The 26,281-nt window shown below is 41.2% G+C and overlaps 1 protein-coding gene and 1 non-coding gene across 3 annotated transcripts in view; one reads left to right on the plus strand and one right to left on the minus strand.

The window, feature by feature from the left end:
• znf385c (zinc finger protein 385C) overlaps positions 1 to 26,281 on the plus strand; it is a 78,961-nt gene that overhangs the window by 40,633 nt on the left and 12,047 nt on the right. For both annotated transcript variants that reach the window (XM_089018248.1, XM_089018249.1), the window contains 3 exons: positions 19,345 to 19,487; positions 21,296 to 21,406; positions 25,482 to 25,680. In XM_089018248.1, the coding sequence (XP_088874374.1) occupies positions 19,345 to 19,487; positions 21,296 to 21,406; positions 25,482 to 25,680 (453 nt within the window). The remainder of the gene's footprint in view (positions 1 to 19,344; positions 19,488 to 21,295; positions 21,407 to 25,481; positions 25,681 to 26,281) is intronic.
• Positions 24,811 to 24,882, minus strand: trnat-cgu (transfer RNA threonine (anticodon CGU)). The gene has a single exon. It is a non-coding gene; the product is annotated as a tRNA-Thr (tRNA).

The raw sequence follows: 26,281 nt of genomic DNA on the forward strand, positions 1-26,281 counted from the left end.
CAACAAAGGTGAACATTTGTCACTCGGGCCTTTTTTTTCTTCATCTTTTCTTGTCACAAAATGAAAAATCATGCCCCCCCCCCCCCGTAGTCCCGTTTTGCTCGTGTGAACATGACAAATTTCTCCAGAAAACGGCTGTCGACTTTCAAAATGGATGCCGCCACAATAGTCGCGCGAGCAGTTGATTTTGCAGCGTTATACAAACAGGGGGTGGTGGGCGGCGGGAGGGGGTCAATGGAATGCCCTCCTGCCACCCCTCCGGGCGGGCATCAGACTTGACGGGCTGTGGGAGGGCTGATTACAGCCCTGTCCCTTGGGGAGTGGGTGCCATTTTCCATCTTCTCGTTGATCGGCGAGGGTAATCTGCATTAAACGGGTCCTGAGCTCAAACGGAGGTAATTACTTGGGGGTGGGTAGTTAATGGTGAGGGCGAGGGTAGGGGGTTTTAAAGTTACACCAAGGCCTATGAGAGAGCTTTGCGCCAAATGATCTGATTTAATGGCATAAGCTGTTGCCTTCTTTAATTCACAATCTTTTTTTCAAGATTAACACGTCTAGACATCGATTTAAACCAGTCAAGAATTAAAAAAACATTCGTCCAATTCAAGCGGTTGCCGCTTTGCATGGGATGTCGCCCACAATTTACGTCCAGGTATTCACTAGGCCACGCCTCTTAAAGGCAGATGCCCAAATAGGAAAAAAATATATATGTATACTATATATATATGTATATATATATATATATACAGTAAAGTCTCGTTATATCGATATCGGATATATCGATAGTCCCGGTTATATCGATACTATTTCTATGCATGCACAGAGAAAATTACATGCAAACAGGGTCGGATATATCGATAGTCCCGGTTCTATCGATATTTTTTCGGACTCCCTTGAATATCGATATAACGAGACTTTACTGTATATATATATATATATATATATATATATATATATATATATATATATATATATATATATATATATATATATATATATATATATATATATATATATATATATAATGACATAAGTGGCCAGCTGACTAGTTAGTGTTTGTCCTCGTAAAAAAAATTAATATAATAAAAGTAAAACCGGGCTGTAAAGCTCATGTGATTGTACATCTTGTTGCCCTGGGTGATAAGAAGTAGCAGAGATTTGAATAAAAGTAGAATGGTGACTAGCTAGCGCAAACTTTTAATAATAATAATAATAATACAAATAATAATAACAATAATAAATTTAATTTCTAAGCGCCTTTCAAAACTCTCAAGGTCACTTTACAGTCGCAGGATGTTTTTTTTTTTCTGTGGGTGAGCAGCGGCAGCCACACGCGCCAGCGTTCACTCAACCCAGATGTAACTCAAATAGATAGCAAGCTAGCTAGCGAATAGATAGCTAATGGCTAGCGAATAGATAGATAATAGCGAGCGAATAGATAGCTTTGTATCACAGGTGCCGAAAATGAAAATTGCCAGCAATGTAGAAATCAATATGTGTTGTATTGCATTGTATTGTTTTATTTGTATGTTATATTTATTTTTTGATTTTTATTATATTTTTTTATAGGAATGGCCAAAGACAAAGTGTTGGCCAGTTCCGGTTTGATCTTTAAGCAGAGAAACTGTGTCTTCTTTTCATGTCACCGTTTTCCACTTCCGCTGCTTTAAATAGGAGTGAGATGGAACAAATTGGGGGGGGGGAGCTTGAGAGAGGGGGGGGTAATCAAAAAGCAACAATGCTTCTTGCCGCTGCCTTTCGACTTTTGTAAACGCTTGTTTTTCGCTTGTTTACGAAGATCGGCTGTGACGGGAACAATCGAGGGAGTGCGGTGTGTTGTGTTCCATCTTTACATTGCATTACACTGTGTATAATTCCACTTACAGTGCGTGTTTGTGTGTGTATGTGCGTGTGTGTGTGTGTGTGTGTGTGTGTGTGTGTGTGTGTGTGTGTGTGTGTGTGTGTGTGTGTGTGTGTGTGTGTGTGTGTGTGTGTTTCGAACTCAGTATATTTGGAACGAAATGCACCGAACTAAATCCACATCTACAACTACAGTAAAGTCTCGTTATATCGATGTTCAAGGGAGTCCGAAAAAATATCGATATAACCGGGACTATCGATATAGCCGACCCTGTTTGCATGTAATTTTCTCCGTGCGTGCATAGAAATAGTATCGATATAACCGGGACTATCGATATATCCGATATCGATATAACGAGACTTTACTGTATATTCCAAAATTGTGACATCAGTATTAGCATTAGCAAAATATGCTACATCAACTAGCCATGTCATAGCAGTTACAGCCTTTACAAAAAAATGTCCTAAAATCACATTTTACGAGTTTCATTAATATATTTTTTTTCAAATTTGAAATTGGGTGCCCACGGGGTAAATCTTTCACACACCCAGTCCCCATCATGCATTAAAAACGTGTAGGTGTGTGTGTGTCTGTTCTGTTGCATATCCTACTTTTAGTGTGTTTTTGTTCTTTTCTTTCAACCCTTGACATCCACTTTTACAGTGTGAATGTTCTTGTCTTTCTACCTACATGCACTACGGTCCACTTCTAGTGTGTGTTATGTGTGTATATTTTGAAGTGTGTGTGTGTGTGTGCATGGCAAAAAAAGCGCACGTGCAAAAACATAATCAGATGCGATGGTGGTTGATGGATGAACCTATAGAACCTCCGAGTTCATCGTTGTCGGGCCTGAGGCGTGAAGGTGGCTGCTCTCACACACATGCACACACACACACACACACTCTCTCATACAGACACAGTTTTATTAGCTCGACAAACAGCTCAAAGTGTGTTAGCAACATATCCGTGTTAGCAGCATGGATCAAAAAAATAAAAATGCAGCATCATGATCATAAAAAAGAAGCATGTCATAATTACTGTCACCCTAACTCAAGTGTTGTACGTTAAACGCGTTATTTTCTTGTCTGGGTTTTCGGTGTCTATTTTTCAATGCTGCTCTTCTCACACATTTCGGTGTTTGTACAGTAGTTTGCGGCGTCCCTGTGGAGACAAAAGCGATGCAGGTGATGGCAGTGTTTTTTTTTTTCCTTATTTTTTTGGGGAGGGGGGGAACTCATCAGCGGACGCTGATGTTCTGTGCTTTGGCAGGCTCTTTGTAGGAGACGTCGCTGGCGTTACAAGGCGTTCTCACACCCCCATTTCGCTTTCATGTGGCTCCTCGTTGGTAATTAGCAAGTCTCTATGTATCCAAGCGAGTGGTCGCGACGAGCTGTAAAATGGCGGATCATTTATTGTCAGTTTAGCTGACACGTTGTACAAGAATGAATGGGGATGCGCTTTGATTTTTTTCCCCATTTATTTATAAATATGATCATGAAGGAATTAAATGATTTTACAGCATGAACATACATTTAATTATGAATATGATCATGAAAAAAAATGAAAAAATCTATAATTTAATGTAATTATATTTTAGTGTCACTTATGTTGTAATTATAAATAATTATGATAATAATCACAATAATAATAATCATAATAATAAGAAGAATAATAATAATAATAATAATAATAAGAGGAGGAAGAATGATGATGATGATAATAATTTCTAAGTGCCTTTCAAAACTCTCAATGGTGATTGATTTGTAAAAAAATCTCAAAGTTCAATCAAAATAGTTTTAGAATATTTCTTTATTTTTCAATTGAATTTCCATGGAAGTAAAATCCTTTTTTTTTATTTTAAATATAATTACAAATCAAAATGATTATTTTATATATTGCATTATAAAAAGCACCTAAAATATAAAAAAAATATCAAATAAAAAAGCACCTAAAATATAAAAACATTTCAAATGTAGGGTATAAATTAGAAAACAATTAGCTAAACATTTGATTATTTTAACTCACTCACTGCCATTCCCGATTTTTTTTTCGGGGTAATTTAAAATAGTACGTAGAGCGCTATTACGCGCTATTACGAGCGCCATTACGAGCGCTATTACGCTTTGGTTTTTTTTTTCTTGCTTGGGTGCCGATAAAGCGCTGGTCAGACCTCTGGCAATGTTTTTCCCTCCCACGAGGGGGCAGCATTTGTCTTTTGTCCATGTTAGCGCTTTGTTCCAGCTTCAGCTGTTGTTAAAGCGCTATATAAATTAATATTGTATTGTATTGTATTGTATTGTATTGTATTGTATTTTGTCCAGCTTCCCCCATTTCAAGCTCAGATACCTCCAGGCCCATATTACTTAGAAATTAACTCTTTTTTTTTTCTGATGAAAGAAGAGAGTCTAAGGCTTCTTACGCTGCATTGAATGTTTATCTAGTCCTAAAACTCAATATTCTGTGTGTCCTGGAATTTGAGTGACAATGACAAAAACCCTGACACTGGAGTGGACACATTTTTGCATGTCTGGCAGTGAATGAGTTAACGTTTACAACCCTGATCCAATTACGAGTTATTCCCATTCACCCCCATCCATTCAATCATTGGCATTTTATTGCGCCACCTACTGTCTCAGTGATTGTAGTTGATTTTCATTACTTTTCTATTGCTATATCTATATACTTTTGCTATGAATTGCAGTGCCGTAGTGTCGACACATCCGCTCTCTATTAATATCCGTGCATGCATCCTTCATACGTGACCCCTGGCGGCGCCCGGGTCTCCCCTCCGTCGGCTAACTTCCCCTTGTTTGGTGAGAAAATGGCGACTGTGAGTGACAGTTGTACTCATTGGTCTGAAGTGACGTCTCTCCTTTGATTGGCCGTCGTGCTGTTGAAGTGACGGCTTCTGGATGCCGCGAGCTGTATGCACGTATGTGTGAGGCCCGGTGGGGGAGGGGCAAGGGTGGTGACAACATGAGTAATGGTACCCCTCCATCACAAACGCACACATGCAGTGGCACTTATTTTATCGCGCTAAGGCTAAATACACAGGCCTTGAAGGCAAAGCATGGTAACTTATAAAATTTCCCGATGCTCCTGAATACATCGTGTGTGTGTGTGTTTGTGTGAGTGTGTGTGCGTGTGGGTGCGCGCACACGCAGTCCCGATCGGCGTCCTTGAGCATCTAGTGGCCTATGATTCGAAGCTCTGACCTTGACTTTAAACAAACGTAAGAGACTTCAAGGAGAGCAAGTGGAAGTATGTGAAAAGACAAAGGAAGTCGTTGACAAATAAATGAGATCAAGAAAATAAAAGCTTTGAAAAAAATTGCGTAAATGATGATTTTTAAAAGTACAGTAAAGTCTCGTTATATCGATATCGGATATATCGATAGTCCCGGTTATATCGATACTATTTCTATGCACGCACGGGGAAAATTACATGCAAACAGGGTCGGATATATCGATAGTCCCGGTTATATCGATATTTTTTCGGACTCCCTTGAATATCGATATAACGAGACTTTACTGTAGTTGTTAAGACAAATAAAAGAGGAAATCGCTGGATTGCTAACCAACAGAGCAGTAATCTTGTTACGTTGACTCAGTGACTGGCCGTGCAAGTCACTCCTAGGCCTTCAGTAGTGCTAGTTTGTGTTGTGATTTACTACACATCCACTAGAGGGTGCCTTTGGCCAGGAAATAACTTGAAAAAATGTAAGAAATGATATCTTTAAACTGTTCAAATTTTTACTATGACCATGTCGATTCATGATAACCTGATAAAATTGCAATATTATTTGCTATTTTCGCTAGCTTCTGAGCTGTCCAACCTTACTTAATGATGTCCATCTATGCTTGAAAAGTCTGACTTGAAAATGGTTTGAAGAGTATATCTTCAACCATTGTGTATTGTTTAGCCATTGTGAATTGACAAAAACGCTATTAAATCAACACAAAAAATATTTTTGCCTATTCAGCTCGCAACAGATACAATGTGCTAGGTCTGGCCAGTATGCTCTTATCACTAGCGGCTTGTGATACTCTGATTGGCTAGTGATTAGCCAATCATATGACTAGCCAATCCTAGTTTGCGAAAACTCTGACGTTTCCAGTGCCTTCTAGCAGGCACTAGCAAGCAACAGTTTCATTGACACTTTTCATTGACAGGGCCTGCAGAACTGATTGTGAAGGCGTCCAGATAGATTTCTTACCATGGTAACAAATGATGGCTAAAATGTGATTGTTTAAACGCTTCAATACAGATTCTGATATTTTTAAGCCAGCAGAGAAGGCCTTGCAGGCCTTGACGGCCCACCGTTGCGTTGACTTGACTTTCACATTGAACTTGACAACAGTCTAAACGCGGGTAGAAAATTCTACTCTAGTTTACCTCTTTTGGAATACTACCACTGTAGAAGTTGATCTGTCTGTACCTTTCACACAAAATGGCTATCGTTCAGTCAGTCAGTCCTCGGCACACCGGCTCCAGTTTGAAGGCTTAGCTTAGCTTGTGTCTACAGCGGGCTTATCTTTCATAAAGCTTCCTCTTTTATCAGAGCAGGCGCCTTCATTCCCGCTGTGCAGAAGCTGATAAGGTTGTCTTTCTAGCTATGGCTTCGCATCCCCATCCCTTCTCGCTACCCCCATTCCGCCGCCTCCCATCTAGGGAACAATAGCATTTGATTCCCGCGTTGCAAATTTGTACGACTCCGTAATTAGCTCACCACCGCTTGATGATTTACGATAACGGGAGATGAGAGAAGTCCTTAACTCATTCCCTGCCATTCCAGAATTTATGACGTGGAGCGCCATGGCCGAATTTGTTCGGTTTTTGGTTTTTCTTGCAGGAGGATAAAGCGCTGGTCAGACCTCTGGCAATGTAAGTCATTCACTGCCATTCCCAAATGTATTCGGGAATTGAAAACATGACGTAAAGCGCTATTCCCTAATTTTGGTCGAGTTTATGTTTAATCTTGCCGATAAGCGCTGGTCAGACCTCTGGCAATGTTTTTCTCTTCCACGAGGGGGCAGCATTTTTTTTTTTTTTTTTTTAATTTTTAAAAATTAATTTCCTATAGGAAACCATTAAAATGAGAATAATCCGTTCCCAGGTGCCCCATAAAACAAGATTTTCTACTTTCTAATTTTCTAAGCTTTAAAACTACACAAAATCTACCTTATTTTATGTATAATAAATGTGCTATGGTATTGTAATTAAAGAAATAAACTGCACTGTATAATAAAGTGGTTGGTGATGGTCGTGGATGGCTTGATGGAATGGAGTGGCCGGTTTCATCAGCATTAAACACTTGATGAGGAACGTAACCTTCTTCTTTCACCATCTTGAGGAATGATCCCTTGTAGGTGCTTTCTCTGTGATCATTTTACCTTGTTCCTCATCAATTGTGTTCTGTTTAGCTGGGTTGATAGCTTTTTGCATCAAGTGTACAGATGGCTTGTGCGGGTTATTTGTGGAGCCTGATTGATGGGATATTTTAACCTTGCAGTCTACACTCTGCCTTTGAACTAGCAAAGTTGAAATGAGTACAAATTTTACTGTTGTTATAACTCTCTCAGTCGTCTGCCTGTCTCTTTAATATTTAACCCCTCCCCCCCACTCACTGCTGCGGTCTTGACCAATCACGTGGCTTTACCCGAAGACTGGCGGCGAGGAATAGAGGACAAAAACAACCGGTTGCCATTTTCTTGTTACGACGCATCTCTCATTGTGACAGCTCTGTGTGTATCCCGAAAAATAGTTTGTATGCCAAGGTAAAATTTCACTGCATATTTTTTTATCCCACTTACACGTTGGAAACACTGATTTGAAACCAATATCCCGTCTCGATACTCTAATCCTATTTTGAATGTTTAGAGTCCATTCCCCCTAGAGCGAACTTTACCTTGAATACGTCGAAGACAAAGCGATTTGAAGTCAGCCAGCAATTTTCTGGAATGATTTGGCTGACTTCCAGTCAGCGATCAGACGTAATTGGTGGCGCTGCGGTGCTCTGTGTGTCTTGATTAGCCCTCTTGTCTGCGGCGTTGGGATCCCACCCTGCTGTAGTTAAAGGCAGATTAACATCCAATCCTCTTTGTCTCGACTGGCAGGCGCATACCCGAGCAAGCGAACAGCATGTGGGCGTATTTCAGCCAAAGGTCAGCAAAGCGTTTTTGTGTGTCGCGCGTCAATGTACACAATAGGCGAGTTGATGTGGTTTTTACATACAGATTTTTTTTTTTTATGAAATGACAACACCATTTTTCCTTGAACACTTCTCTTATTTTTTTTATGTTGATGACATTACAAAATAGAAATGGATCGCACACATCGATCGAAAATTCTCTGGCATTTTCTAAATTGTTTTTTTTTTTTCCTAAAAACGGAATTACAGCATTGTTCATATTTAAGACAAAATGTATTTTAATTTTAGAAAATCTGCCATTTTTAAATGGTGCAAAAAATTGCAAATTGACATGTTGAGAAATACACTTTCCAATGTTGAATGAATGGATGGATGGATGGATGGATGGATACATGAATAAATGGATGGATGGATAAAAGGATGGAAGGAAGGATGAACGAATGTGAATGGGTGGATGGATGAATGAATGAATGGAAGGAAGGATAGATGGATGGAAGGATGAATGAATGAATGGTTGGATGACATACAGATGGATGTATGAATGATGAATGAATGAATGAATGAATGAATGAATGAATGGAAGGATAGGTGGATGGAAGGATGAATGAATGATAGATGGTTGGATGACTGAATGAATGGACGTGCAGATGGATGGAAATATGAATGAATGAATGAATGGAAGGAAGTAAGGAAGGATAGGTGGATGGAAGGATGAATGAATGGATAGATGGATGGATGAATTAATGGATGTATAGATGAATGTAGATGTTTATTTCTTTAATTATAATAACATAGCACATTTATTATACATAAAATAAGGTATATTTTGTGTAGTTTTCAGGCTTAGAAGTAGTAGAAGTAGAAGTAGAAAATTATGTTTTATGGGGACCTGGGAACGGATTACTCTCATTTTAATGGTTTCCTATGGGAAATTATTTTTTAGGATACACACTTTTCGACTTACACACGGTCTGGGAACCAATGAAGTTCTTAAGCCAAGGTATTACTGTCCGTGTTGCTGTTTGCCGTTTGTGGAACAGATACCCCGCCGTAAATCCAATCAAGATTTGAAATAATGACCATTTAATCGAGGGCAGCGCCCCATAAAAAAAAAAAAGATGGCCGCCCCGTGGGATCCTCATCAATCCCGCTGCAGTTTATCCTTCCCGTCAAGTATATCGAGGAGCCTTCAGCAACTTCGCATCAGGATTAATCCGTCTTTGAGATCTGCCAAGGTCCCCAGAGGGAGTTTGGAGGCGGTAAGGGGGGCACGCCACAGAGATGCCACCATTTGTCGCCGGCGTCCCCGAGACGCAAGAAGAAGTTCCACTTTTCAGCTAGAGGCGACAGCTCGCTTTGTCGTCTGTCGGCAGGCTCGGCTGACGGAGGGGAGGAGATGTTAGTTTTATTCCTTGCTCGTCGCCGGGAGCATCTCAGCGGAATAATGTTCTCCAAAACCTGTTGAGGAGGAGAGATAGACACCAGTTGTTTTCTTTCTAAGATTTTACTTTGTAATCTGTACTTGTCAAAAATCTGCTTTGTTCCCTCCCTTTTGCTTATCCTCTAACTTTTTTTATGGCCCACTTCCTTATCTGTTTTTTTTTTTAAAGTTTGGGTGCTCATAAAGCGCTGGTCAGACCTCTTGCAATGTTTTTACTTTGCGCATGGGGGCAGCATTTGTCTTTTGTCTATGTTCGCGCTTTGTTACAGATTCAGCTGTTGTTAAAGCGCAATATAAATCAATATGTATTGTATTGTATTGTATTATATTGTATTACATTTCAAGCTAAGATAACTCCAGACCCATATAACTTAGGAATTAAATGATGAAGGAAAAGAGTCTAAGGTTTCTTCTGCTGTATTGAATGTTTATGTAGTCCTATACCTCGATATTATGTGCGTCCTGCAATTTGAGTGACAATGACAAAACCCTGGCACTGGAGTGGACACATTTTTGCACATCATCTGGCAATCAATGAGTTCAAAAATTGCAAGCACAGTCTCATCTTGCTTGAGTGTGAAATTTTATTTTGTAATCTGCTGTAATGACAAACAGATCCCTATCGTTGGAGGAGTTGCTCGTTTTGGATTTGGCAGCAGCACAGTTTCTGCCACCAGGCAGTCAGGAGACTCAACTCCCTCCCAGCCCTGCCCCCCCCCCCCTTCCCCTTCCCACTGCCACACTCACCAAACTCTGAGCTACACGCTGTACTATCATCCTGAACTCTTTTTTTCGTGTTTTTTTTTCTGCACGACCTCACTTCAACCTTTTTTTTTTGTTTGTTTTTGCATTGCTACACTACGTCACTTTACATACGACACTACCTCACTTTACATACGTCACTACGTCACTTTACATACGACACTACTTCACTTTACATTCAGAAATTACATGTATTGTCTGTGGTCAATTGTCTGTCTTTTTTAGCCACATTTTAAGTGCCTTGCACGCTTCGTCCGAGAGGACATTAATTTCATCTGTGCTGTATGTCATTCATATTAGCATATTTGATAATAAAGCTGACTTTGACACAGTTTTTGAGTAGAAGCTAAAAATATAGGCAGTGATGGTGTTGACATCTTGGAAGTTGAACAATTTGAAGCATCTCTCATTCATATTCTGTGTTCTGGACTTTGTCCCAAAGCTCATCTATGGTCAGAAACTCATTTTGAAAGTGGCTAACCTCTTCTGCTCTTGTATCGACATGCTAGCGAGCTCACCAATAGTTCCGCTTATACCTTACCCCGCATCTTACGATGTTACTCTAACGGCTAGAGTCTAGCCGTTACGGACGTCCTGCTTGAAACCACCCTAACCTGACACGGGAATGTTAATGCCGTTGGGAAAAAAAAAACAACCAAGGTGCTCGTCCGACGCTATTCGTTGAGATATTGCACAGGCGTTTGATGGAGCCGAGGCATAACAGGATCTGAATGAGCCGGCGGGATTTCACCAGCTCCAGAAGAGAGCTAGAAATGAGTGGCCAGGCGGATGAAGGCATATCGAAGTGTAGCCATGTGTGTGAATGTGGCTCGAGTGTAATAATTGTGAGAAGCGCACCTTGTGGTGCGGCGATAAGAAGCTGGGGAAAGCAATCACTTCAGCTACCCCTGCAGATTCAACCGGCAACTTCCCGCTTTTTCACCTGCAGCTTCCCATGTGCTGCTGTAGATGTAACGGGATGAATACGTGGGTAGGTGCTATCCAATCTTTGACCCACATAGTCCAAATGCAAATTACGCCCAGACTCACCTGGATTTAATTTTTTTGGTTCTGTAAAATTGCTTATGTCATCTGTTTTGGAATTAGTGCCTCTGTTTTATAATTTTGCCTCGATTTAGCTCTCTGGTTTCATCAGTACGTCACTAATCTTAGTCGTTCTATGCGTTAGCCGAAGCTAATAATATGAGGCTAAACCCAACGCTTGCTAATTTGAATTGAAGTACCATATTTTTCGGTCTATAAGGCGAATTCAAAAGCCTTGATTTTCTTCAAAAGATGACCCTGCGCCTCATTCGCAGGTGCGCCTTATATGTGAAGTAATGATGAGCCACAACAGGTCTCACAAGCCACCAACTCCATTTCCCCTTATAGAAGAAATAGTGCGTAACCTTATAGCGCCTTATAATGTAATGTGCCTTATATTTGGAAAACCTTTTATATACTTATGTATTATATTTGGAAAACATTTTTCATTCATTGAAGGTGCACCTTATAGTCTGCCTTATATATGGACAAAGTTTGAAAATAAACAATTCATTGGGGGTGCGCCTTATACACGGGTGTGCCTTATATGTGGAAAAAGTTTTAAAATACACCATTCGTTGAGGGTGCTCCTTATACTTAGGTGCACCTTACAATTTGAAAATGCACCATTCATTGGGAGTGCGCATTATACTCCAATGCGTCATATATGGAAAAAAGTTTGAAAATAAACAATTCATTGGGGGTGCGCCTTATACACCGGTGTGCCTTATATGTGGAAAGTTTGAAAATACACCATTCGTTCAGGGTGCTCCTTATACTTAGGTGCACCTTACAATTTGAAAATGCACCATTCATTAGGAGTGCGCATTATACTCCAATGCGTCATATATGGAAAAAAGTTTGAAAATACACCATTCATTGGGGTGCACCTTATACTCCGGTGTGCCTTATATGTGGAAAAAGTTTGAAAATACACCATTCATTGGGGGTGCACCTTATACTCCGGTGCATCTTATCCATGGAAAAAAAGTATGAAAATACACCATTCATTGGGGGTCCGCCTTATACTCCGGGGTGCCTTATGTATGGAAAAAAATTACAAATACATAATTAATTGAGGGTGCTCCTTATACTCCGGTGCACCTTATATATGGAAAAAGTTTGAAAATACACCATTCATTAGGGGTGCGCCTTATACTGCGGTGCATCTTATATATGGAAAATAGTTTGGAAATACACCATTAATCGGGGGTGCACCTTATACTCCAGTGCACCTTATACAATATATGGAAAAAGTTTGAAAATACAGAATTCATTGGGGGTGCGCCTTGTACTCCGGTGCACCTTATACACCGGAAAATACGGTAGACTTTTGCATGCCTTTTGTATTTTACTTGCATCATCACAATATCTTGTTTGTTTGTACTCGATCTGTCTGAAATTTTAGGCACGAAATGTGACCATTTAGGGGCATTTCTGAACTCTGCCATATATACGATTTCTCAGCGAGTGTGCAATTGTTGATTTTTGGCAATTCAGGAAGTTATATGCTGATAGTAACATCAAAGCAGCATGGAAAAATAAACCCCTCACAGTTTTCCTCACGATGCTACTGCCCCTTACTTCAAAGCTCAAGGACCTTGAGACTTTCTCTCGGTGACTGACTTCTCATTAGCTGGCGATGAAGATCTTCTGGATGCTGTTGCCATGTGAATTATTCATTTCCTGTTTACAGTGGGAGACAGGTAAGCGACCTCTGTGATGAGTCCCAGCGAGAGTGTGACGACAAGAGCCCCTTTTCACAGTTTATGTCAAACACAGCCTTTCCCCTTCTGTAAAAGCTACAGATGGAAGCTAGGAAGTCCACTTGCTGCCTTCCAACGCCACAAAAAAACACGCTATAAACTGTTTAGTAACATCCCGAGTTGAAGATGAATCATAGTATCAATATCAAATAAGTCACGTGGCAATCTGTGGCGACGCTTGAAAGGGAAAACCAATGAAAAGGTTTCTTTAGCCGTCATCTGTGCTTCTTTGAAGGTGTCGGATATTTCGCTCCTCATCCGAAGAGCTTCATCAGCGAGCTAAAGTTATGCTGGTAACGCTGACGTTGCCGGACCTTTGCTCTAAGATTGGGGGAGCAGTAGACTACTGCCTCAATCTAATTTGATTAATTCTTATTATCTTTCGTTTTACCTCTAATGTTCTATGCCTGGCTTTGATTGCCCCATTAGCACTGGTATCACCTCATTTGCATAACTAAGCCTATGTGGCAACGACCTAAGAAGTCTGTTGTAAGCACGGTCTAATGGGAAAAGTAAAACGTAGCTTCTGCATAAAACGGGTTATCATTACTAGTGTTATGCTAGCGCTAAATACTGTAATATTCAGTTTGCAGTATGATTTTAGCAATGGTTGACCATTAGTGGTTGCGTAAAACAAGATAATTGTTTATGTGACTTCGAGATGGCGCCTTTCCAGAAGCTCCTGTATTTCATTTTCTACTTCTTTCTTTCATTTCCTCTTCCTTTCATAACTTTGCTGCTGTGAAATGTACATTGCTCCACTGCGAGACCAATAAAGGTACATCCAATCCAATCCAATAACAGGGTCTCACAGTCATATATTCTTTATCCTCTGTGCAAATTATATTTGTGTGGTGCTAACACTGCCCCCCAGTGACTAAAATGAACATCACAGAAAGAGCCCCACCATGGCTATTCAATTGATGTGGTCAAATAATTTTATATAACAACATTTTTGGGGATGGAGGGGCGGATTAATGGCATTTCCAATGCGTTAAATGCGAAAAGGTGATTTGAAATGCACGCGGTTGAAACAATTTACATTCCCGCGCTCCCTAAATTGTGAAGAAACAAAAACGTAAAGCCCCGCAGATGTTCCGCAGATTAACCTGGACTCTAACTTGGTATAACCGTGGCGACGAGGCTGATTTGAAGCAATTATGGGATAGGTCGGAAGGAATTACCTCCTCGCTACACCCGAGGCCGCAAGTAATGAAAATGTCGATGTTATGCAGCAAAAGGCTAATTGTTTTCCAGCATCAAACCAAACTTTATCCTCATTATTTTACAGTATTTTTTTTGCCATTTGGTTTCTCATTCCAATAGATTGTCTCACCTGCTGTTGGTCCCCACAAAAAAGACTAATTTATGACAGCTACGGGTCTTTTAGTTCCACACATTTAATTCTCATGTGAGTGCATTTCTCCATGTCGTAAAATGTGAAAAAAAAAAAACTTTCTGGCTAATCCCAATACATGCATTTGTTGTTTTTCCTCTTTTTTTAATCCACATAAGTGGTTTAATTTAGCCTTGACCACGCTTGAGGATTTCATTTAAAGCAGGGGTCTCAAACTCAATTGACCCGAGGGCCGCTGGAGGCAGAGTCTGAGTGAGGCTGGGCCGCATCAGGATTTCCACAAGAAAATCACCGATAAAACATTCCAATGTTCTCAAAATCGTTATTTTTAACACACAACAAAACGAATTAAATGAATACATGGAAAAATGAATACAAATAAATGAACCAGTCATAAATAAATAAAATAATTATAATGATTATAAGGCAGATACAGACGACTGAAAAAAAAACACAATCACAATCACTAGCTGCCCATTGAGGTGTTGGAATGTCCCATCTGCTTTGTATCCCCGTGTAACATCAGGAGTTTAGCGCCCGCGGCTAAGTCGCCTGACGGGGCTGTACGGCAAACGTGGGGGAGGGGTGGAGCAATTTGTTTGCGGATGGCTCGGAGCTTATTGTATCAGCTTGACAGATGGGCCTGGCGCTCGCACCCAAGTTGGCTTCAGTGGCGAATCGCTGCTTGCCTGACAAAACTCATTATTTATATCGACTCGGCGCTGGAGAAGGAGATTCTGTTACCGCGCCGACAACAGGCCCAACAAAGTCGGCGTTGATGGGGAACAGTATGCGCACTCGTACAGTCGTGACCTTGTTCAAATATTATCAGAAGTGTCCGTGGATTGGATTGGATTAGCCTTTAGTAGTCTCGCAGTGGAGAAATTTACATTTCACAGCAGCAAAGTTATGGAAGGAAGAGGAAAGGAAGAAGTAGAAAAACAAAATACAAGAGCTGCTGGAAAGGCAGACACTCTCGCTGTGCCATCTTGAAGTCAAAAGAACAAAAAAAAACTAAATAATATGACAACAGTACTTTCTGTACCCTCTTTGTCGTATGAAGCAGTTCTGGATAAAAAATGAAAGAATCAAAGCATCATTTTCACCAGTGGATCAGGGACGTCATGGTGAAATGATCACATCTGCTACAAGCTAAATGTTGAAAGCAAAGACACAAAACTGTAACATCCATTGACGAAAAGAGACTGTCTCTCATCTCCTGTCCAATGTATTGTAAATCTGCTTCAATTCCAAGCTGCGACCGTCCATCCGACCGTGGACTGTCCAAGAGCACCGACCTTTCCGCTTAACAAAATGCTGCCCATTACATACGCAAAAAAAATTTCAATCGCCCCAGAGCTGTCCAGCGATGACAGTCAAATGACAAATGACATCCCTTTCAATCAAAAACGGTGCTGCCGAAAAGGCGCAATCCGCTTGAATTCCAAGCCGCGACAGTTCCACAGAATCTACATTGGTGATATTTTTGAACATTGGTTATTATTTTGGTGAAGTTTGACAACTTCATCCTGAACCACACATTCCCTTGTCTTCTGTTGTTATATATAACAGTGGACTGGCCGAGCATTCCGTCGGGGTCAGTTGTCTCACGTCTCCTGTCCCAATTAAATTCGCTTCAATTCCAAGCTGCGACACCGCTACATGTGACGACTTCATGAGATCATGTAACTAAGAGACTGCCTAGCTGAGATTTGGAATCCAGTAACGCAGTCCCACTTCCCCGGTACAGCACGTACTTTGCATACAAATACTTTTAAATGCTACTGGATAGCTCAAGCAGACTGTAATTGTGCGTGCATGATGATCACACACACACCTGCGCATGTATCTCTGATCGTGCCAGATATCAGCCTGAGCTTCCTGCCTCGTTATCACGGCGCTCACATCCAACCTTGAGGTCCGCCAGTTATTACGTGAGCGGAGAATGAGGGCGGAAAGCATCTGTCGTTAATTAAAAGTGACGGCCGGGGCTAATGTCGTCCGTCTAAAATGGCTCCCAGGGTGACCCCGCGTCTCAGCGTGCGCCGTCGCTTGCCGCTAACAGTCACTTTGCGGCTCTTTTGGCAGTCAAATGAAATGCTGGTGAACTTTGCATAATAGTTTGTCTTTTGGCCAATGAGCAGATTTCACTTTGTTATCAAAAAGAAGCTTTTTTTAAAAGGGAATTTGTCTCCGGTAGAACACGCTGCACTAGTATCACCATAAAAAAAATAGCAAAAAGGCACTATACAGTTATATTTGGGTTACTGTTTATAGAGTTAATGGCTTGGGGAAAAAAGCTGTTTAAATGTCTACTGGATTTGGTGTGCTTGGATCGGTAGCTGGAAAAGGTGGTGGGCAGGGTTCAGAAGGTCCAGTAGGATTTTCCGCGCCCTTGTTTCGATTTTTGCAGCGTGCAAGTCCTCGAGCGTGAGAAGGGCGGTGCCAATGATTTTTTCCGCCGTCCTAAATGTCCGTTGAAGACGGATTGTGTCCATTTTTGTGGCGGCCCCGAACCAAACCGTGTTTGAAGAAGACAGGCTCAATTCGATGACAGCCGTGTAGAAATGTCGTCACACCTCCTGTCACGTCTCATTGTGACCGACGCATTATCCTCGTGTAACGTTCCATTGTGAGACGACGCATTTGTATTGTTTAAAATCGATTTTAAAAAACAGACATTGATTACTTTGATTATAATGGGAAATGTTTCGGTTTCTTACCAAATCGGTTTTCGAACAAGTTTCCGGAACTGATTATGGTCAAAAACCCAGGTTTGACTGTACTTGTACCAAAATCTAAGACACATTTGAATACATCATTCCGTCCCACGCACATGTATGACAATGAATCACGCACACACACGCACATCCACCAGAGGCGGCGTGACGCTGGCTGTTGTGTAACCAAATAGTGACTCACCAGCGCTTAGGTCCATGGCCAAGAAGAAGAATAAGTCGGACATTTTGCTTTGAGGACTTGGGTACATTTTGGACAAAAACAAATATGGCGTGGAATGAACAGACGATGTCGCATCATGAAAGAAGGAGGTTGTCTGTAGCTGTAGGCTGCAATGAGCCGACACACACAAACCGAAATGGGCGGGAACTCTCCATTGGGCAAATGTTTGCTGCGTGTCATCCTCTTCTCGAGACTCGCAAATGCGTCGGTTGCTGATTTAATAAGCTGCCTGGGGAGTCGCTGAGCTTTATCGGCTGATAACTGTCTTCCCTTCCAAGTTCACCAGAGCTGCTGGAAGCCGCACTCTATAAAAACCGCCAAGTGGAATCTCCACGAGGTATCATATTCACAACAATGTGGCTCAGATGATCAGCGGTCGTCTCTGTTTGAGGCATAAAGGAAATTTTGGTTGAATGATTGATATTTGTTATTATTCACGATTGTGTAATTAGATTTTGAAATAAGGTGCAGTACATCGGCTTCATTTTATTGCTGTTTAACTTAGGGTAAATTGATTCGCGATATTGAGGTATCTGGGCTCCATTAGTCATCCTGTCTTTGGCCCGTTAAAAAAATAAAAACTTTTGAATTTACCAAATCAGATCATCTGAATTCACCTGATCGGATTGTCTGAATCCACCTGATCAAGCTGTCCATAGTCACCTGATCGGTTCATCTAAAGTCACCCGATCAGACTGACAGATCGTCTCAATTCACCTGATTAGACCGTCTGCAGTCATCTGATCGGATCGTCTAAAGTCCCCTGATCAGACTGACAAATCGTCTGAATTCACCTGATCAGGCCGTCTGCAATCATTTGATTGGATCGTCTAAAGTCACCTGATCAGACTGGCAGATCGTCTGAAGTCACCCAATCAGGCCATCTGCAATCATCTGATTGGATCGTCTAAAGTCACCTGATCAGACTAGCAGATCGTCTGAATTCACCTGATCAAGCTGTCCGTAGTCACCTGATCGGATTGGTCTAAAGTCACCTGATCAGACTGACAGTTCATCTGAAGTCATGTGATCAAGCACGTCTGAAGTCACGTGATCAGATCGTGTCATTAACATGATCAGTTTGTGTTAAGAGCATGTTAGCATTGTGTTTTGTGTTAGTATAAAAGGCCAGTGTCGAAGTTACGTTCACATTTCTACTTAGGAACATAGGTTGATGTTACTGTCTCCAAATTCTGATTTTGGTTAAGGGGTTCGAACCCTCGGGTATTGTAATCATGCCATAGTGTCCTTGAGCAAGATACGAAACCCCCCCCACTCTCTGTTCCAACATCCTGCCGCCGCTTCATTGAGTTATTGTCGCCTTAAATTCCATTCAAGAAACTTTATTGGTCTCCAGGGGGATGTTCAAGACGCACCCGTGAGTAGCCGTTTGTAAAAAGTACCTAATAAAAAACAACGCAGAGTCTTCAATGTGGGTAAATATGCAATAAAAAACGTTGAATTCTTTTTTTTTTTTTATCAGATTGTTTCCTCGTACCTGTAATGGTACACTTTGGCTTCTTATTGTGAGGTCACTGATTGCTTTTCTTTTGAGGGGGGTCTGTGCTGTAAGTTATCACAGAGCGATGCAAACCTCCTTTTCCTTTGACCCGGGGGCCGACTTCGATGATTGATCCTACCGCACGTGTAAATGCCTGCGCGGCGCACCGGCGCACTGAAACGCGACCAAGCGGAAAATTACAAATCTCTTCATCCCAGCTCCATTTGAAATTCGATACTCCCTCATCCCCCCGCCCCCCTTTCAGCTCGTACCTCGGCACTTTCTCGCTGCTTGACGTCTGTAATGAAATGATGCGCTTGTGTGTTTGTACATGTAGGGCATTGGTGGTGCGCTTCCATTGTGTTTTGGTCATCAGCTGAGGGTGCATCAAAGCATCCAAAAAATTGGACCAAATGTATTTCAAATCAAGCCAAAACGGATGAATCGTCTTATTACTCTTTTGCTTATGACTTGTCGATTTTTTTGGGGGGGGTGTTCAGGTACATCGGGACAAGGTGGGCCACTTCTAACCTCGCTGCCCGTGGCCGGACGCCCACTGCAACCTCAGTTGGACCTCAAGCACCTGCTGCCGTTCCGGCTCAACGGCTCCTCGCCGCTTAGCCTCTTCCCGAACTTCAACACGGTGAGTGATGTTACGTAACTCTTAGATTGCCATTTCAGAATCAGAATCAGAACCAAGTACAGGTAACATCCGAGTTCCGTCCGAACCAAACGGTCGTAAGTCGAAATGGTTGTAAGTCGAAATCCATTCAAAATGTTGAATAGAGACTCGGAGCCTGAATGACTCGCAAACCCCCCCCCCCCCCCCCCTCTTAAAATGTTAAAAATAGGTCTGGAGGCCGTGGTCGTAAGTACGGGTGGTCGTAAATCGGGCTGGTCGTAAGTCGGATGTTACCTGTATGTAGAACACACAAGGAATTTGACCCCGATAGTACACGCTGCACTAGTATCATAATTTTGGTTACTGTTCAGAGAGTTATTGGTGACAGGGGAAGAAGCTGTTTAAATGTATGCTGGATTTGGTATGTTGAGTGGAGTCGCTGGAAAAGGTGGTGAGCAGGGTGCGCAGAGTCCAGTTGGATTTGGATTTGTTTTTCGTGGCGACAAAATCACATTGTCTCAGATGTCAACTGAGCATCACTACAGTGATACCTAGGCTTACGAACTTAATTTGTTCCCAGAGAGAGTGTGTACGGCGAAAAGTGTGTATCTCGAAAAATAATTTCCCATAGGAAGCCATTAAAATGAGAATAATCCATTCCCAGGTCCCCATCAAACATCGTCATGCGTCATAGCACAATGTACCAAATTTATTTTTATTATTATTTTTTAAAAAGAAGTCCAAAAAAATGGACGATTGGATGAATTTCTAAAATGTCCGACTTACATTTAAGTCCACAATTATGTTTTTCTTTTCTTTTTTGGACTAGTAGTAAGTCCAGGTTCGTTTTTTTTTCTTATATTAACCAATTTCCAGCTGAAGGAGGGTTTCGGGTTGATGTCATTTTCGCCCGAAAGCGCCAAGATGGTTTCCGCGGAGCGAATAATTTCACAGGTGACAAAGCCTTGATGCAGGTCTGCACTTTCTGAGTGCCCTGGTTATGAATAATTCACGTTTAAAGTCGGCGTAGTGTCCAGGTGTGTCCCATTTTTTTATTTTTTTTTTTTAATGTGTGTGTTCATTTTCTAAGCATCTATCTGCAGCCCCAGAAAGCCAGGCAGACGATACAATGCGTGCAAGTATCCCGCTCTGTTGTTTTGTTGGACCCTGCCTACCCCCCTTTTGGTGCTTTGGGCTCTGCGGACAGGTATCATATGCAGGAAATAAAGCAGTGACAAAGACAGTAGAAAGCACCACAGAGTGAAACCAAGATCAAGTCAGAATCATGCTGAGTCGAATGCCAAAGAGTACAAGTGTGTTTTGAGGCAAGTGTATACGGTAGTTATGTGCTCCCTTTTACAAGTAGCAGTCAAGAGGCGAGCAGCAGCATTCTGGACCAGCTGGAGACGCTTCATGGAGGATTGGCTGATTCCAAAAGAAAGCACATTATAGTAATTGAGCCCAGATGTGACAAAGGGACTAGTAAAGTGAAGATGATGCTACATTTGAATCCAGCCTTCCTATATGGAGTTTGCATGTTCTCCCCTGGCCCGCGTGGGTTTTCTCCGGGTACTCCGATTTCCTCCCATGTCTCCAAAAACATCATGGCAGACTGATTGAACACTCGAAATTGTCCCTCAGTTGTGAGTGTGGGGGTTGTTGGTCTCTATGTGCCCTGTGTATGGCCTGCAACCGGTTCAGGGTGTCCCCGACCTCCTGCCCGAAGACAGCTGGGATCGGCTCCAGCAGATCCCGCGATCATTTTGAGGGTAAAGATCAGAAAATAGATGAATGGAATTATCCCTTAATTCAATTTGCTTCTCTTTCAGATGGACCCTGTCCAAAAGGCGGTGATCAACCACACTTTTGGTGTCCCGCAGCCCCTCAAGAAGAAACAAATCATCTCCTGCAACATTTGCCATCTGCGATTTAACTCCACGGTATGGACGCGTTTCATTCCAGTTGCATTAGCAAATAAATGAACATTTAAGACGCGATAGCCAAAGCTCCTTTTGCCTCAGGGAGCCACAATTGTTTGTTTTTTCGGCCTCCGGGCCATCCACTACTGTAGCTTCTTGTAAATATAGAAACTATGTGTGTGTTGCTTTGGCACAAGGGATTAGACAGCAGGCACAGCCTCCGTTTATCAGCCGCTAGCAGAAACAATCAGCAGGCTCAGCAGGAAGCGTTTACATACACACACACGCATGGAGTGAGTCACATGTCTCAGGTCGTTTCATGCATATGCACAGAAACTGGCAGATATCGGGGCTAAAATCTTCAGAGAGAAGAAGAAAGGGGCAACGTTTTCTGCCGTTTCAACTGCCTAATTTCTCACAGGCCCTTTGAAGGAGACATTTTGGTAGTAGTTTAATGCTGATCGCATGTAATTCAGGTGTGTGAGGTGTGATGCTCATCGCAAATAGATGAACGTAATAGTTTTGGGGAGAAAATTCCAGTTGCAGCTATATAATAATAATAATAATAATAATAATAATAATAATAATAATAATACTTTTCATTTATAGTACATATACAGTCCATATGCACCTAAAAGCTAGCAACCACTCAACACTATGGACGAAGGCTCGGACCCAGAAAGATTGTCTTTTACTGCCGGCAGGGAACGTAGTCATTCATGACAGACGTTCGAATTCTGCAGCCCTCTGCCAAGCAATTTATTGAGAGTATATGCAAATTTAAGTGATACATTAGTAAAACATGGTTTTCTTGATTAGAATACCACGCCCCTGGGCGTTCTAGACGCAAACAGCTGTAAGCAATAAAACATTGTCTTTTCCATAAACTGATAAATTTGTAACCGGGCTAATGAGCTCTTCCTGTGAAGGAGTTTCAAGTCGTAAATTGCTTCGGTGATAAAGGTGTTTCCCAAATCCTAAATTCTGTCCAAGGCCAGATGTCCTAGATGAAGATGACAGTTTAACTTGCTGTGTCTGTTAAACGTAGATTGACCACAGGCCATCTGCGCCTTTTGTTTGGTTGGCCAGCCAAGCATGAAACTTTTAAATATGATAACTTCTTATCTATCAGAGGTCAATTTCTTAGGGGGAGTAAAAGAAGCTATTTTTTAGAAAAGCAAAACCCTTCACCCTTTAATTTGGATCGTGCTTACAACAGACTTCTTAGATCGTTACCACACATGCTTAGTTATGCTGATGAGGTGATACCAGAGTGAATGGGGCAATCAGGCCAGTCATAGACCATAATCAGTCCGGACAATAGAAGTAATCAGTGTAGCCTCTGGGAATAATCCTCGACTCCCCCCAACCTTAGAGCAGGGACCTATCATAGCAGAGGTCTGGCATCGCCACCACAGTAGGAATATCTATACTGGGCCAAAGCTACCAGCAAAATTTTAGTTCACTGACGAAGCATCTTGGATGAGAAGCGAAACTTCAAAGAAGTACAGATGACGGCTGAAGAAACCGTTTCATCAATTTCATTTATAAGCGCCTTTCAAAACTCTCAAGGTCACTTTACAGTATTTACACTATTGGAATTTCAGTGAGACCATTTTGTAGTAAATGGAGCAATGTGCAAGATGTTGAAGGTGCCTTACAACCCGATGTAGTGACCTAGAGGCAAGGTGTTGGTCTTATAAACCAGAAGATCACGAGTTGAATCCCCACCGGTGCTATTGTTACAATTATAATTCTTCTATGATGATGTAACTACAGTAAAGTCTCGTTATATCGATATTCAAGGGAGTCCGAAAAAATATCGATATAACCGGGACTATCGATATATCCGACCCTGTTTGCATGTAATTTTCTCCGTGCGTGCATCGAAATAGTATCGATATAACCGGGACTATCGATATATCCGATATCGTTATAACGAGACTTTACTGTATATGATATGTTGGAACAATTTAGAATTGAAACCTCCAAATGTCAGACCGTAGCCATTTTCAATTGTTTTCGTGTGCGCCCAGAAAAAAACACCCGAGAGACGCGACACAGCCAAGGCATCAGTTAATTAGCAAAAACAAAGAAAAAAAATCAGGAATTCGTGCCCCATATTGTCTTTTGAATAATTTGGAATTGAACGGAAACATCATCATCATCAGCAGCAAGAGCAGCGGTGCTTGTGGGATGTAATAACGCGCATGGTTTGCATGATGAAGAGGCCTATAAATAAAGTGGCTGTCATGGCCGAGCATGCTGTGACTAATGTGCTGTGAAAAGGCTTCAAACATTGCTGTGATGCGAGCAATTCTGCCGCCAGCTGAGTCTCCACGTAACCGGTGACACTGCCCCTCCCCCAAATTCACCCCCTACCTCCCCTTAATAAACACTGCCTGTGATTGTCTCTAGCCAAAATACATAGCAGTGCTACTTTGGCTTGATTTCACAAGCAGCTAGCACGTTTTTTTGATTTTTGATGGCCACTTTTGGTGGCTAAAAATAACCGCAGCCTGATTATGTCCCCGAGCAAAAACAAATGCAATGCAAGTTGATGTATGTTAAAAAAGCCTGGGAGGAGTGTTGCATTGTGGGTAAAGACTAAATGCTGTAATCATAAGATACTACTACTACTACTCCTACTACTACTACTATCACTACTACTACTACTATCACTACTACCACTACTACTAATAATAATACAGTAAAGTCTCGTTATATCGATATTGGATATATCGATAGTCCCGGTTATATCGATACTATTTCTATGCACGCACGGAGAAAATTACATGCAAACAGGGTCGGATATATCGATAGTCCGGGTTATATCGATATTTTTTCGGACTCCCTTGAATATCGATATAACGAGACTTTACTGTAATATGTAATAATAATAATGATAATAATAATAATAATAATAATACATTTAATTTCTCAGCACCTTTCAAAACTCTCAAGGACACTTTACAGTCACTACTACTACTACTACTACTACTACTACTATCAGTACCACTAATAATAATAATAATAATAATAATTCATTTTATTTCAAAACTCTCAAGGACATTTTACAGTCATGGGATAAGAAGATTATAAGAATATAAGAATGTAAGTATATAAGTATATAGGAATATAAGAATATAAAAATATAGAATAAGAATAATAATAAGAGAATATAAGAATAAGAAAGCATTTAACTCATTCACTGCCATTCACAAATGTATTTGGGAATTGAAAATGTGACAGAGCGCCATGCCTGAATTTGTTCGGGTTATGTTTTTTTGGGTGCTGATAAAGCGCTGGTGGATACATTTTGTTGCACGTCTGGCAGTGAATGAGTTTAATTAAATTAAAACAAACCCGCTTCGGTCTGATTGTGTACTGACAAAGCAATGCAGTTGAATTGGAGGTGTTTCAGGAGGTACAGATGGGGATTGAACCCATGATCTTCGGTTTACGAGACCGACGCCTTACCACTTGGCCACTGTACCTGTTAAAAGTACCTGAGCTCCATTGAGATGTTGCAGATACCGTGACAAGACATACTAAAAAAAGAAAAACAAAGTTGTAAACAAATTCCTATGTGGCCTTGTTTACCTCATACTGAATTGTATTTTTTCCCACAATGCACTGGTCCTTGTATTAGTTTTTTTTCAGCTTCCACATAGTAATTTCGCATTGATTTCTTCTGATTGGACTCTGCTTTGCTCTACGATTAAGATGTGAGCAGCCGAAATGTCGTTCCTTTTGTGTGTGTGGGGGGGGGGGGGGGGGGGTGTATGCGCATATGTGGGTGTGGCAAGACACTGTGCGACAAGCGTGAGTCTGGCATTGAGAAGCGGCCCTCTCACTGTGCACGTTGATAGGCTATAGTTGTGTGCTCTTGTAGCGTACTTCACGTGCAATTATACCTCTGGCCTCCCGGCGTGCCTGCCGCCGTTATCAGGCGGGAACAGACCGCCGCTCACAATGCTGGCCCACACCTCCAGGTGTTTTTTTTTTGTGTGTTTTTTTTTTCCTGCAAAGATATTACATCGATTAAAATGTTCTTGTCTGACGAGCCGTTTTCTCTCTTTCTCCTGTGCTGCAGAACCAGGCGGAGGCTCACTACAAAGGTCATAAGCACACGCGCAAGCTGAAAGCCATCGAAGCGCAGAAGAACAGGCAGCGACGGGCTGGCGAGTCATCGTCCGGCGGGAGGGAGCGGGATAGGAAGCGGGACAGGATTAAGATGGCGGAAGTTGTGGCGCCTTCTCCAGTCGTGGATCCCAGCTCAGAGGAGGGAACAAGTATGTAAGAAGTCGCTCAATTCCATCCTGTAAATAAATACATAAATACATAAATACATAACCAAACATAAATAAAGACACAAATAAATACATAATCATCCAAATAAATAAATAAATATATACATATATACATTTATACATATATACATATATACATATAAACATATATACATATATACATAAATACATAAATAGATAAATAGATCAATACATAAATACACAAACAAACAAATAAATAAATACATACATAAATAAATACATAAATACACAATCAAATACAGTAAAGTCTCGTTATATCGATATTCAAGGGAGTCCGAAAAAATATCGATATAACCGGGACTATCGATATATCCGACCCTGTTTGCATGTAATTTTCTCCGTGCGTGCATAGAAATAGTATCGATATAACCGGGACTATCGATATATCCGATATCGATATAACGAGACTTTACTGTAAATAAATACATACATAAATAATACATAAATAAATACATAAATAAGTACATAACTAAACATAAATAAACACATACAGAAATACACAAACAAATAAAAAAATAAATAAATACATATATACATAAATGCATAAATACATAAATACATC

The sequence above is a fragment of the Hippocampus bargibanti genome, linkage group LG17 (genome assembly GCF_051943395.1).
Source record: "Hippocampus bargibanti isolate YZ-2025 linkage group LG17, ASM5194339v1, whole genome shotgun sequence".
Lineage (NCBI taxonomy): Eukaryota > Metazoa > Chordata > Actinopteri > Syngnathiformes > Syngnathidae > Hippocampus > Hippocampus bargibanti.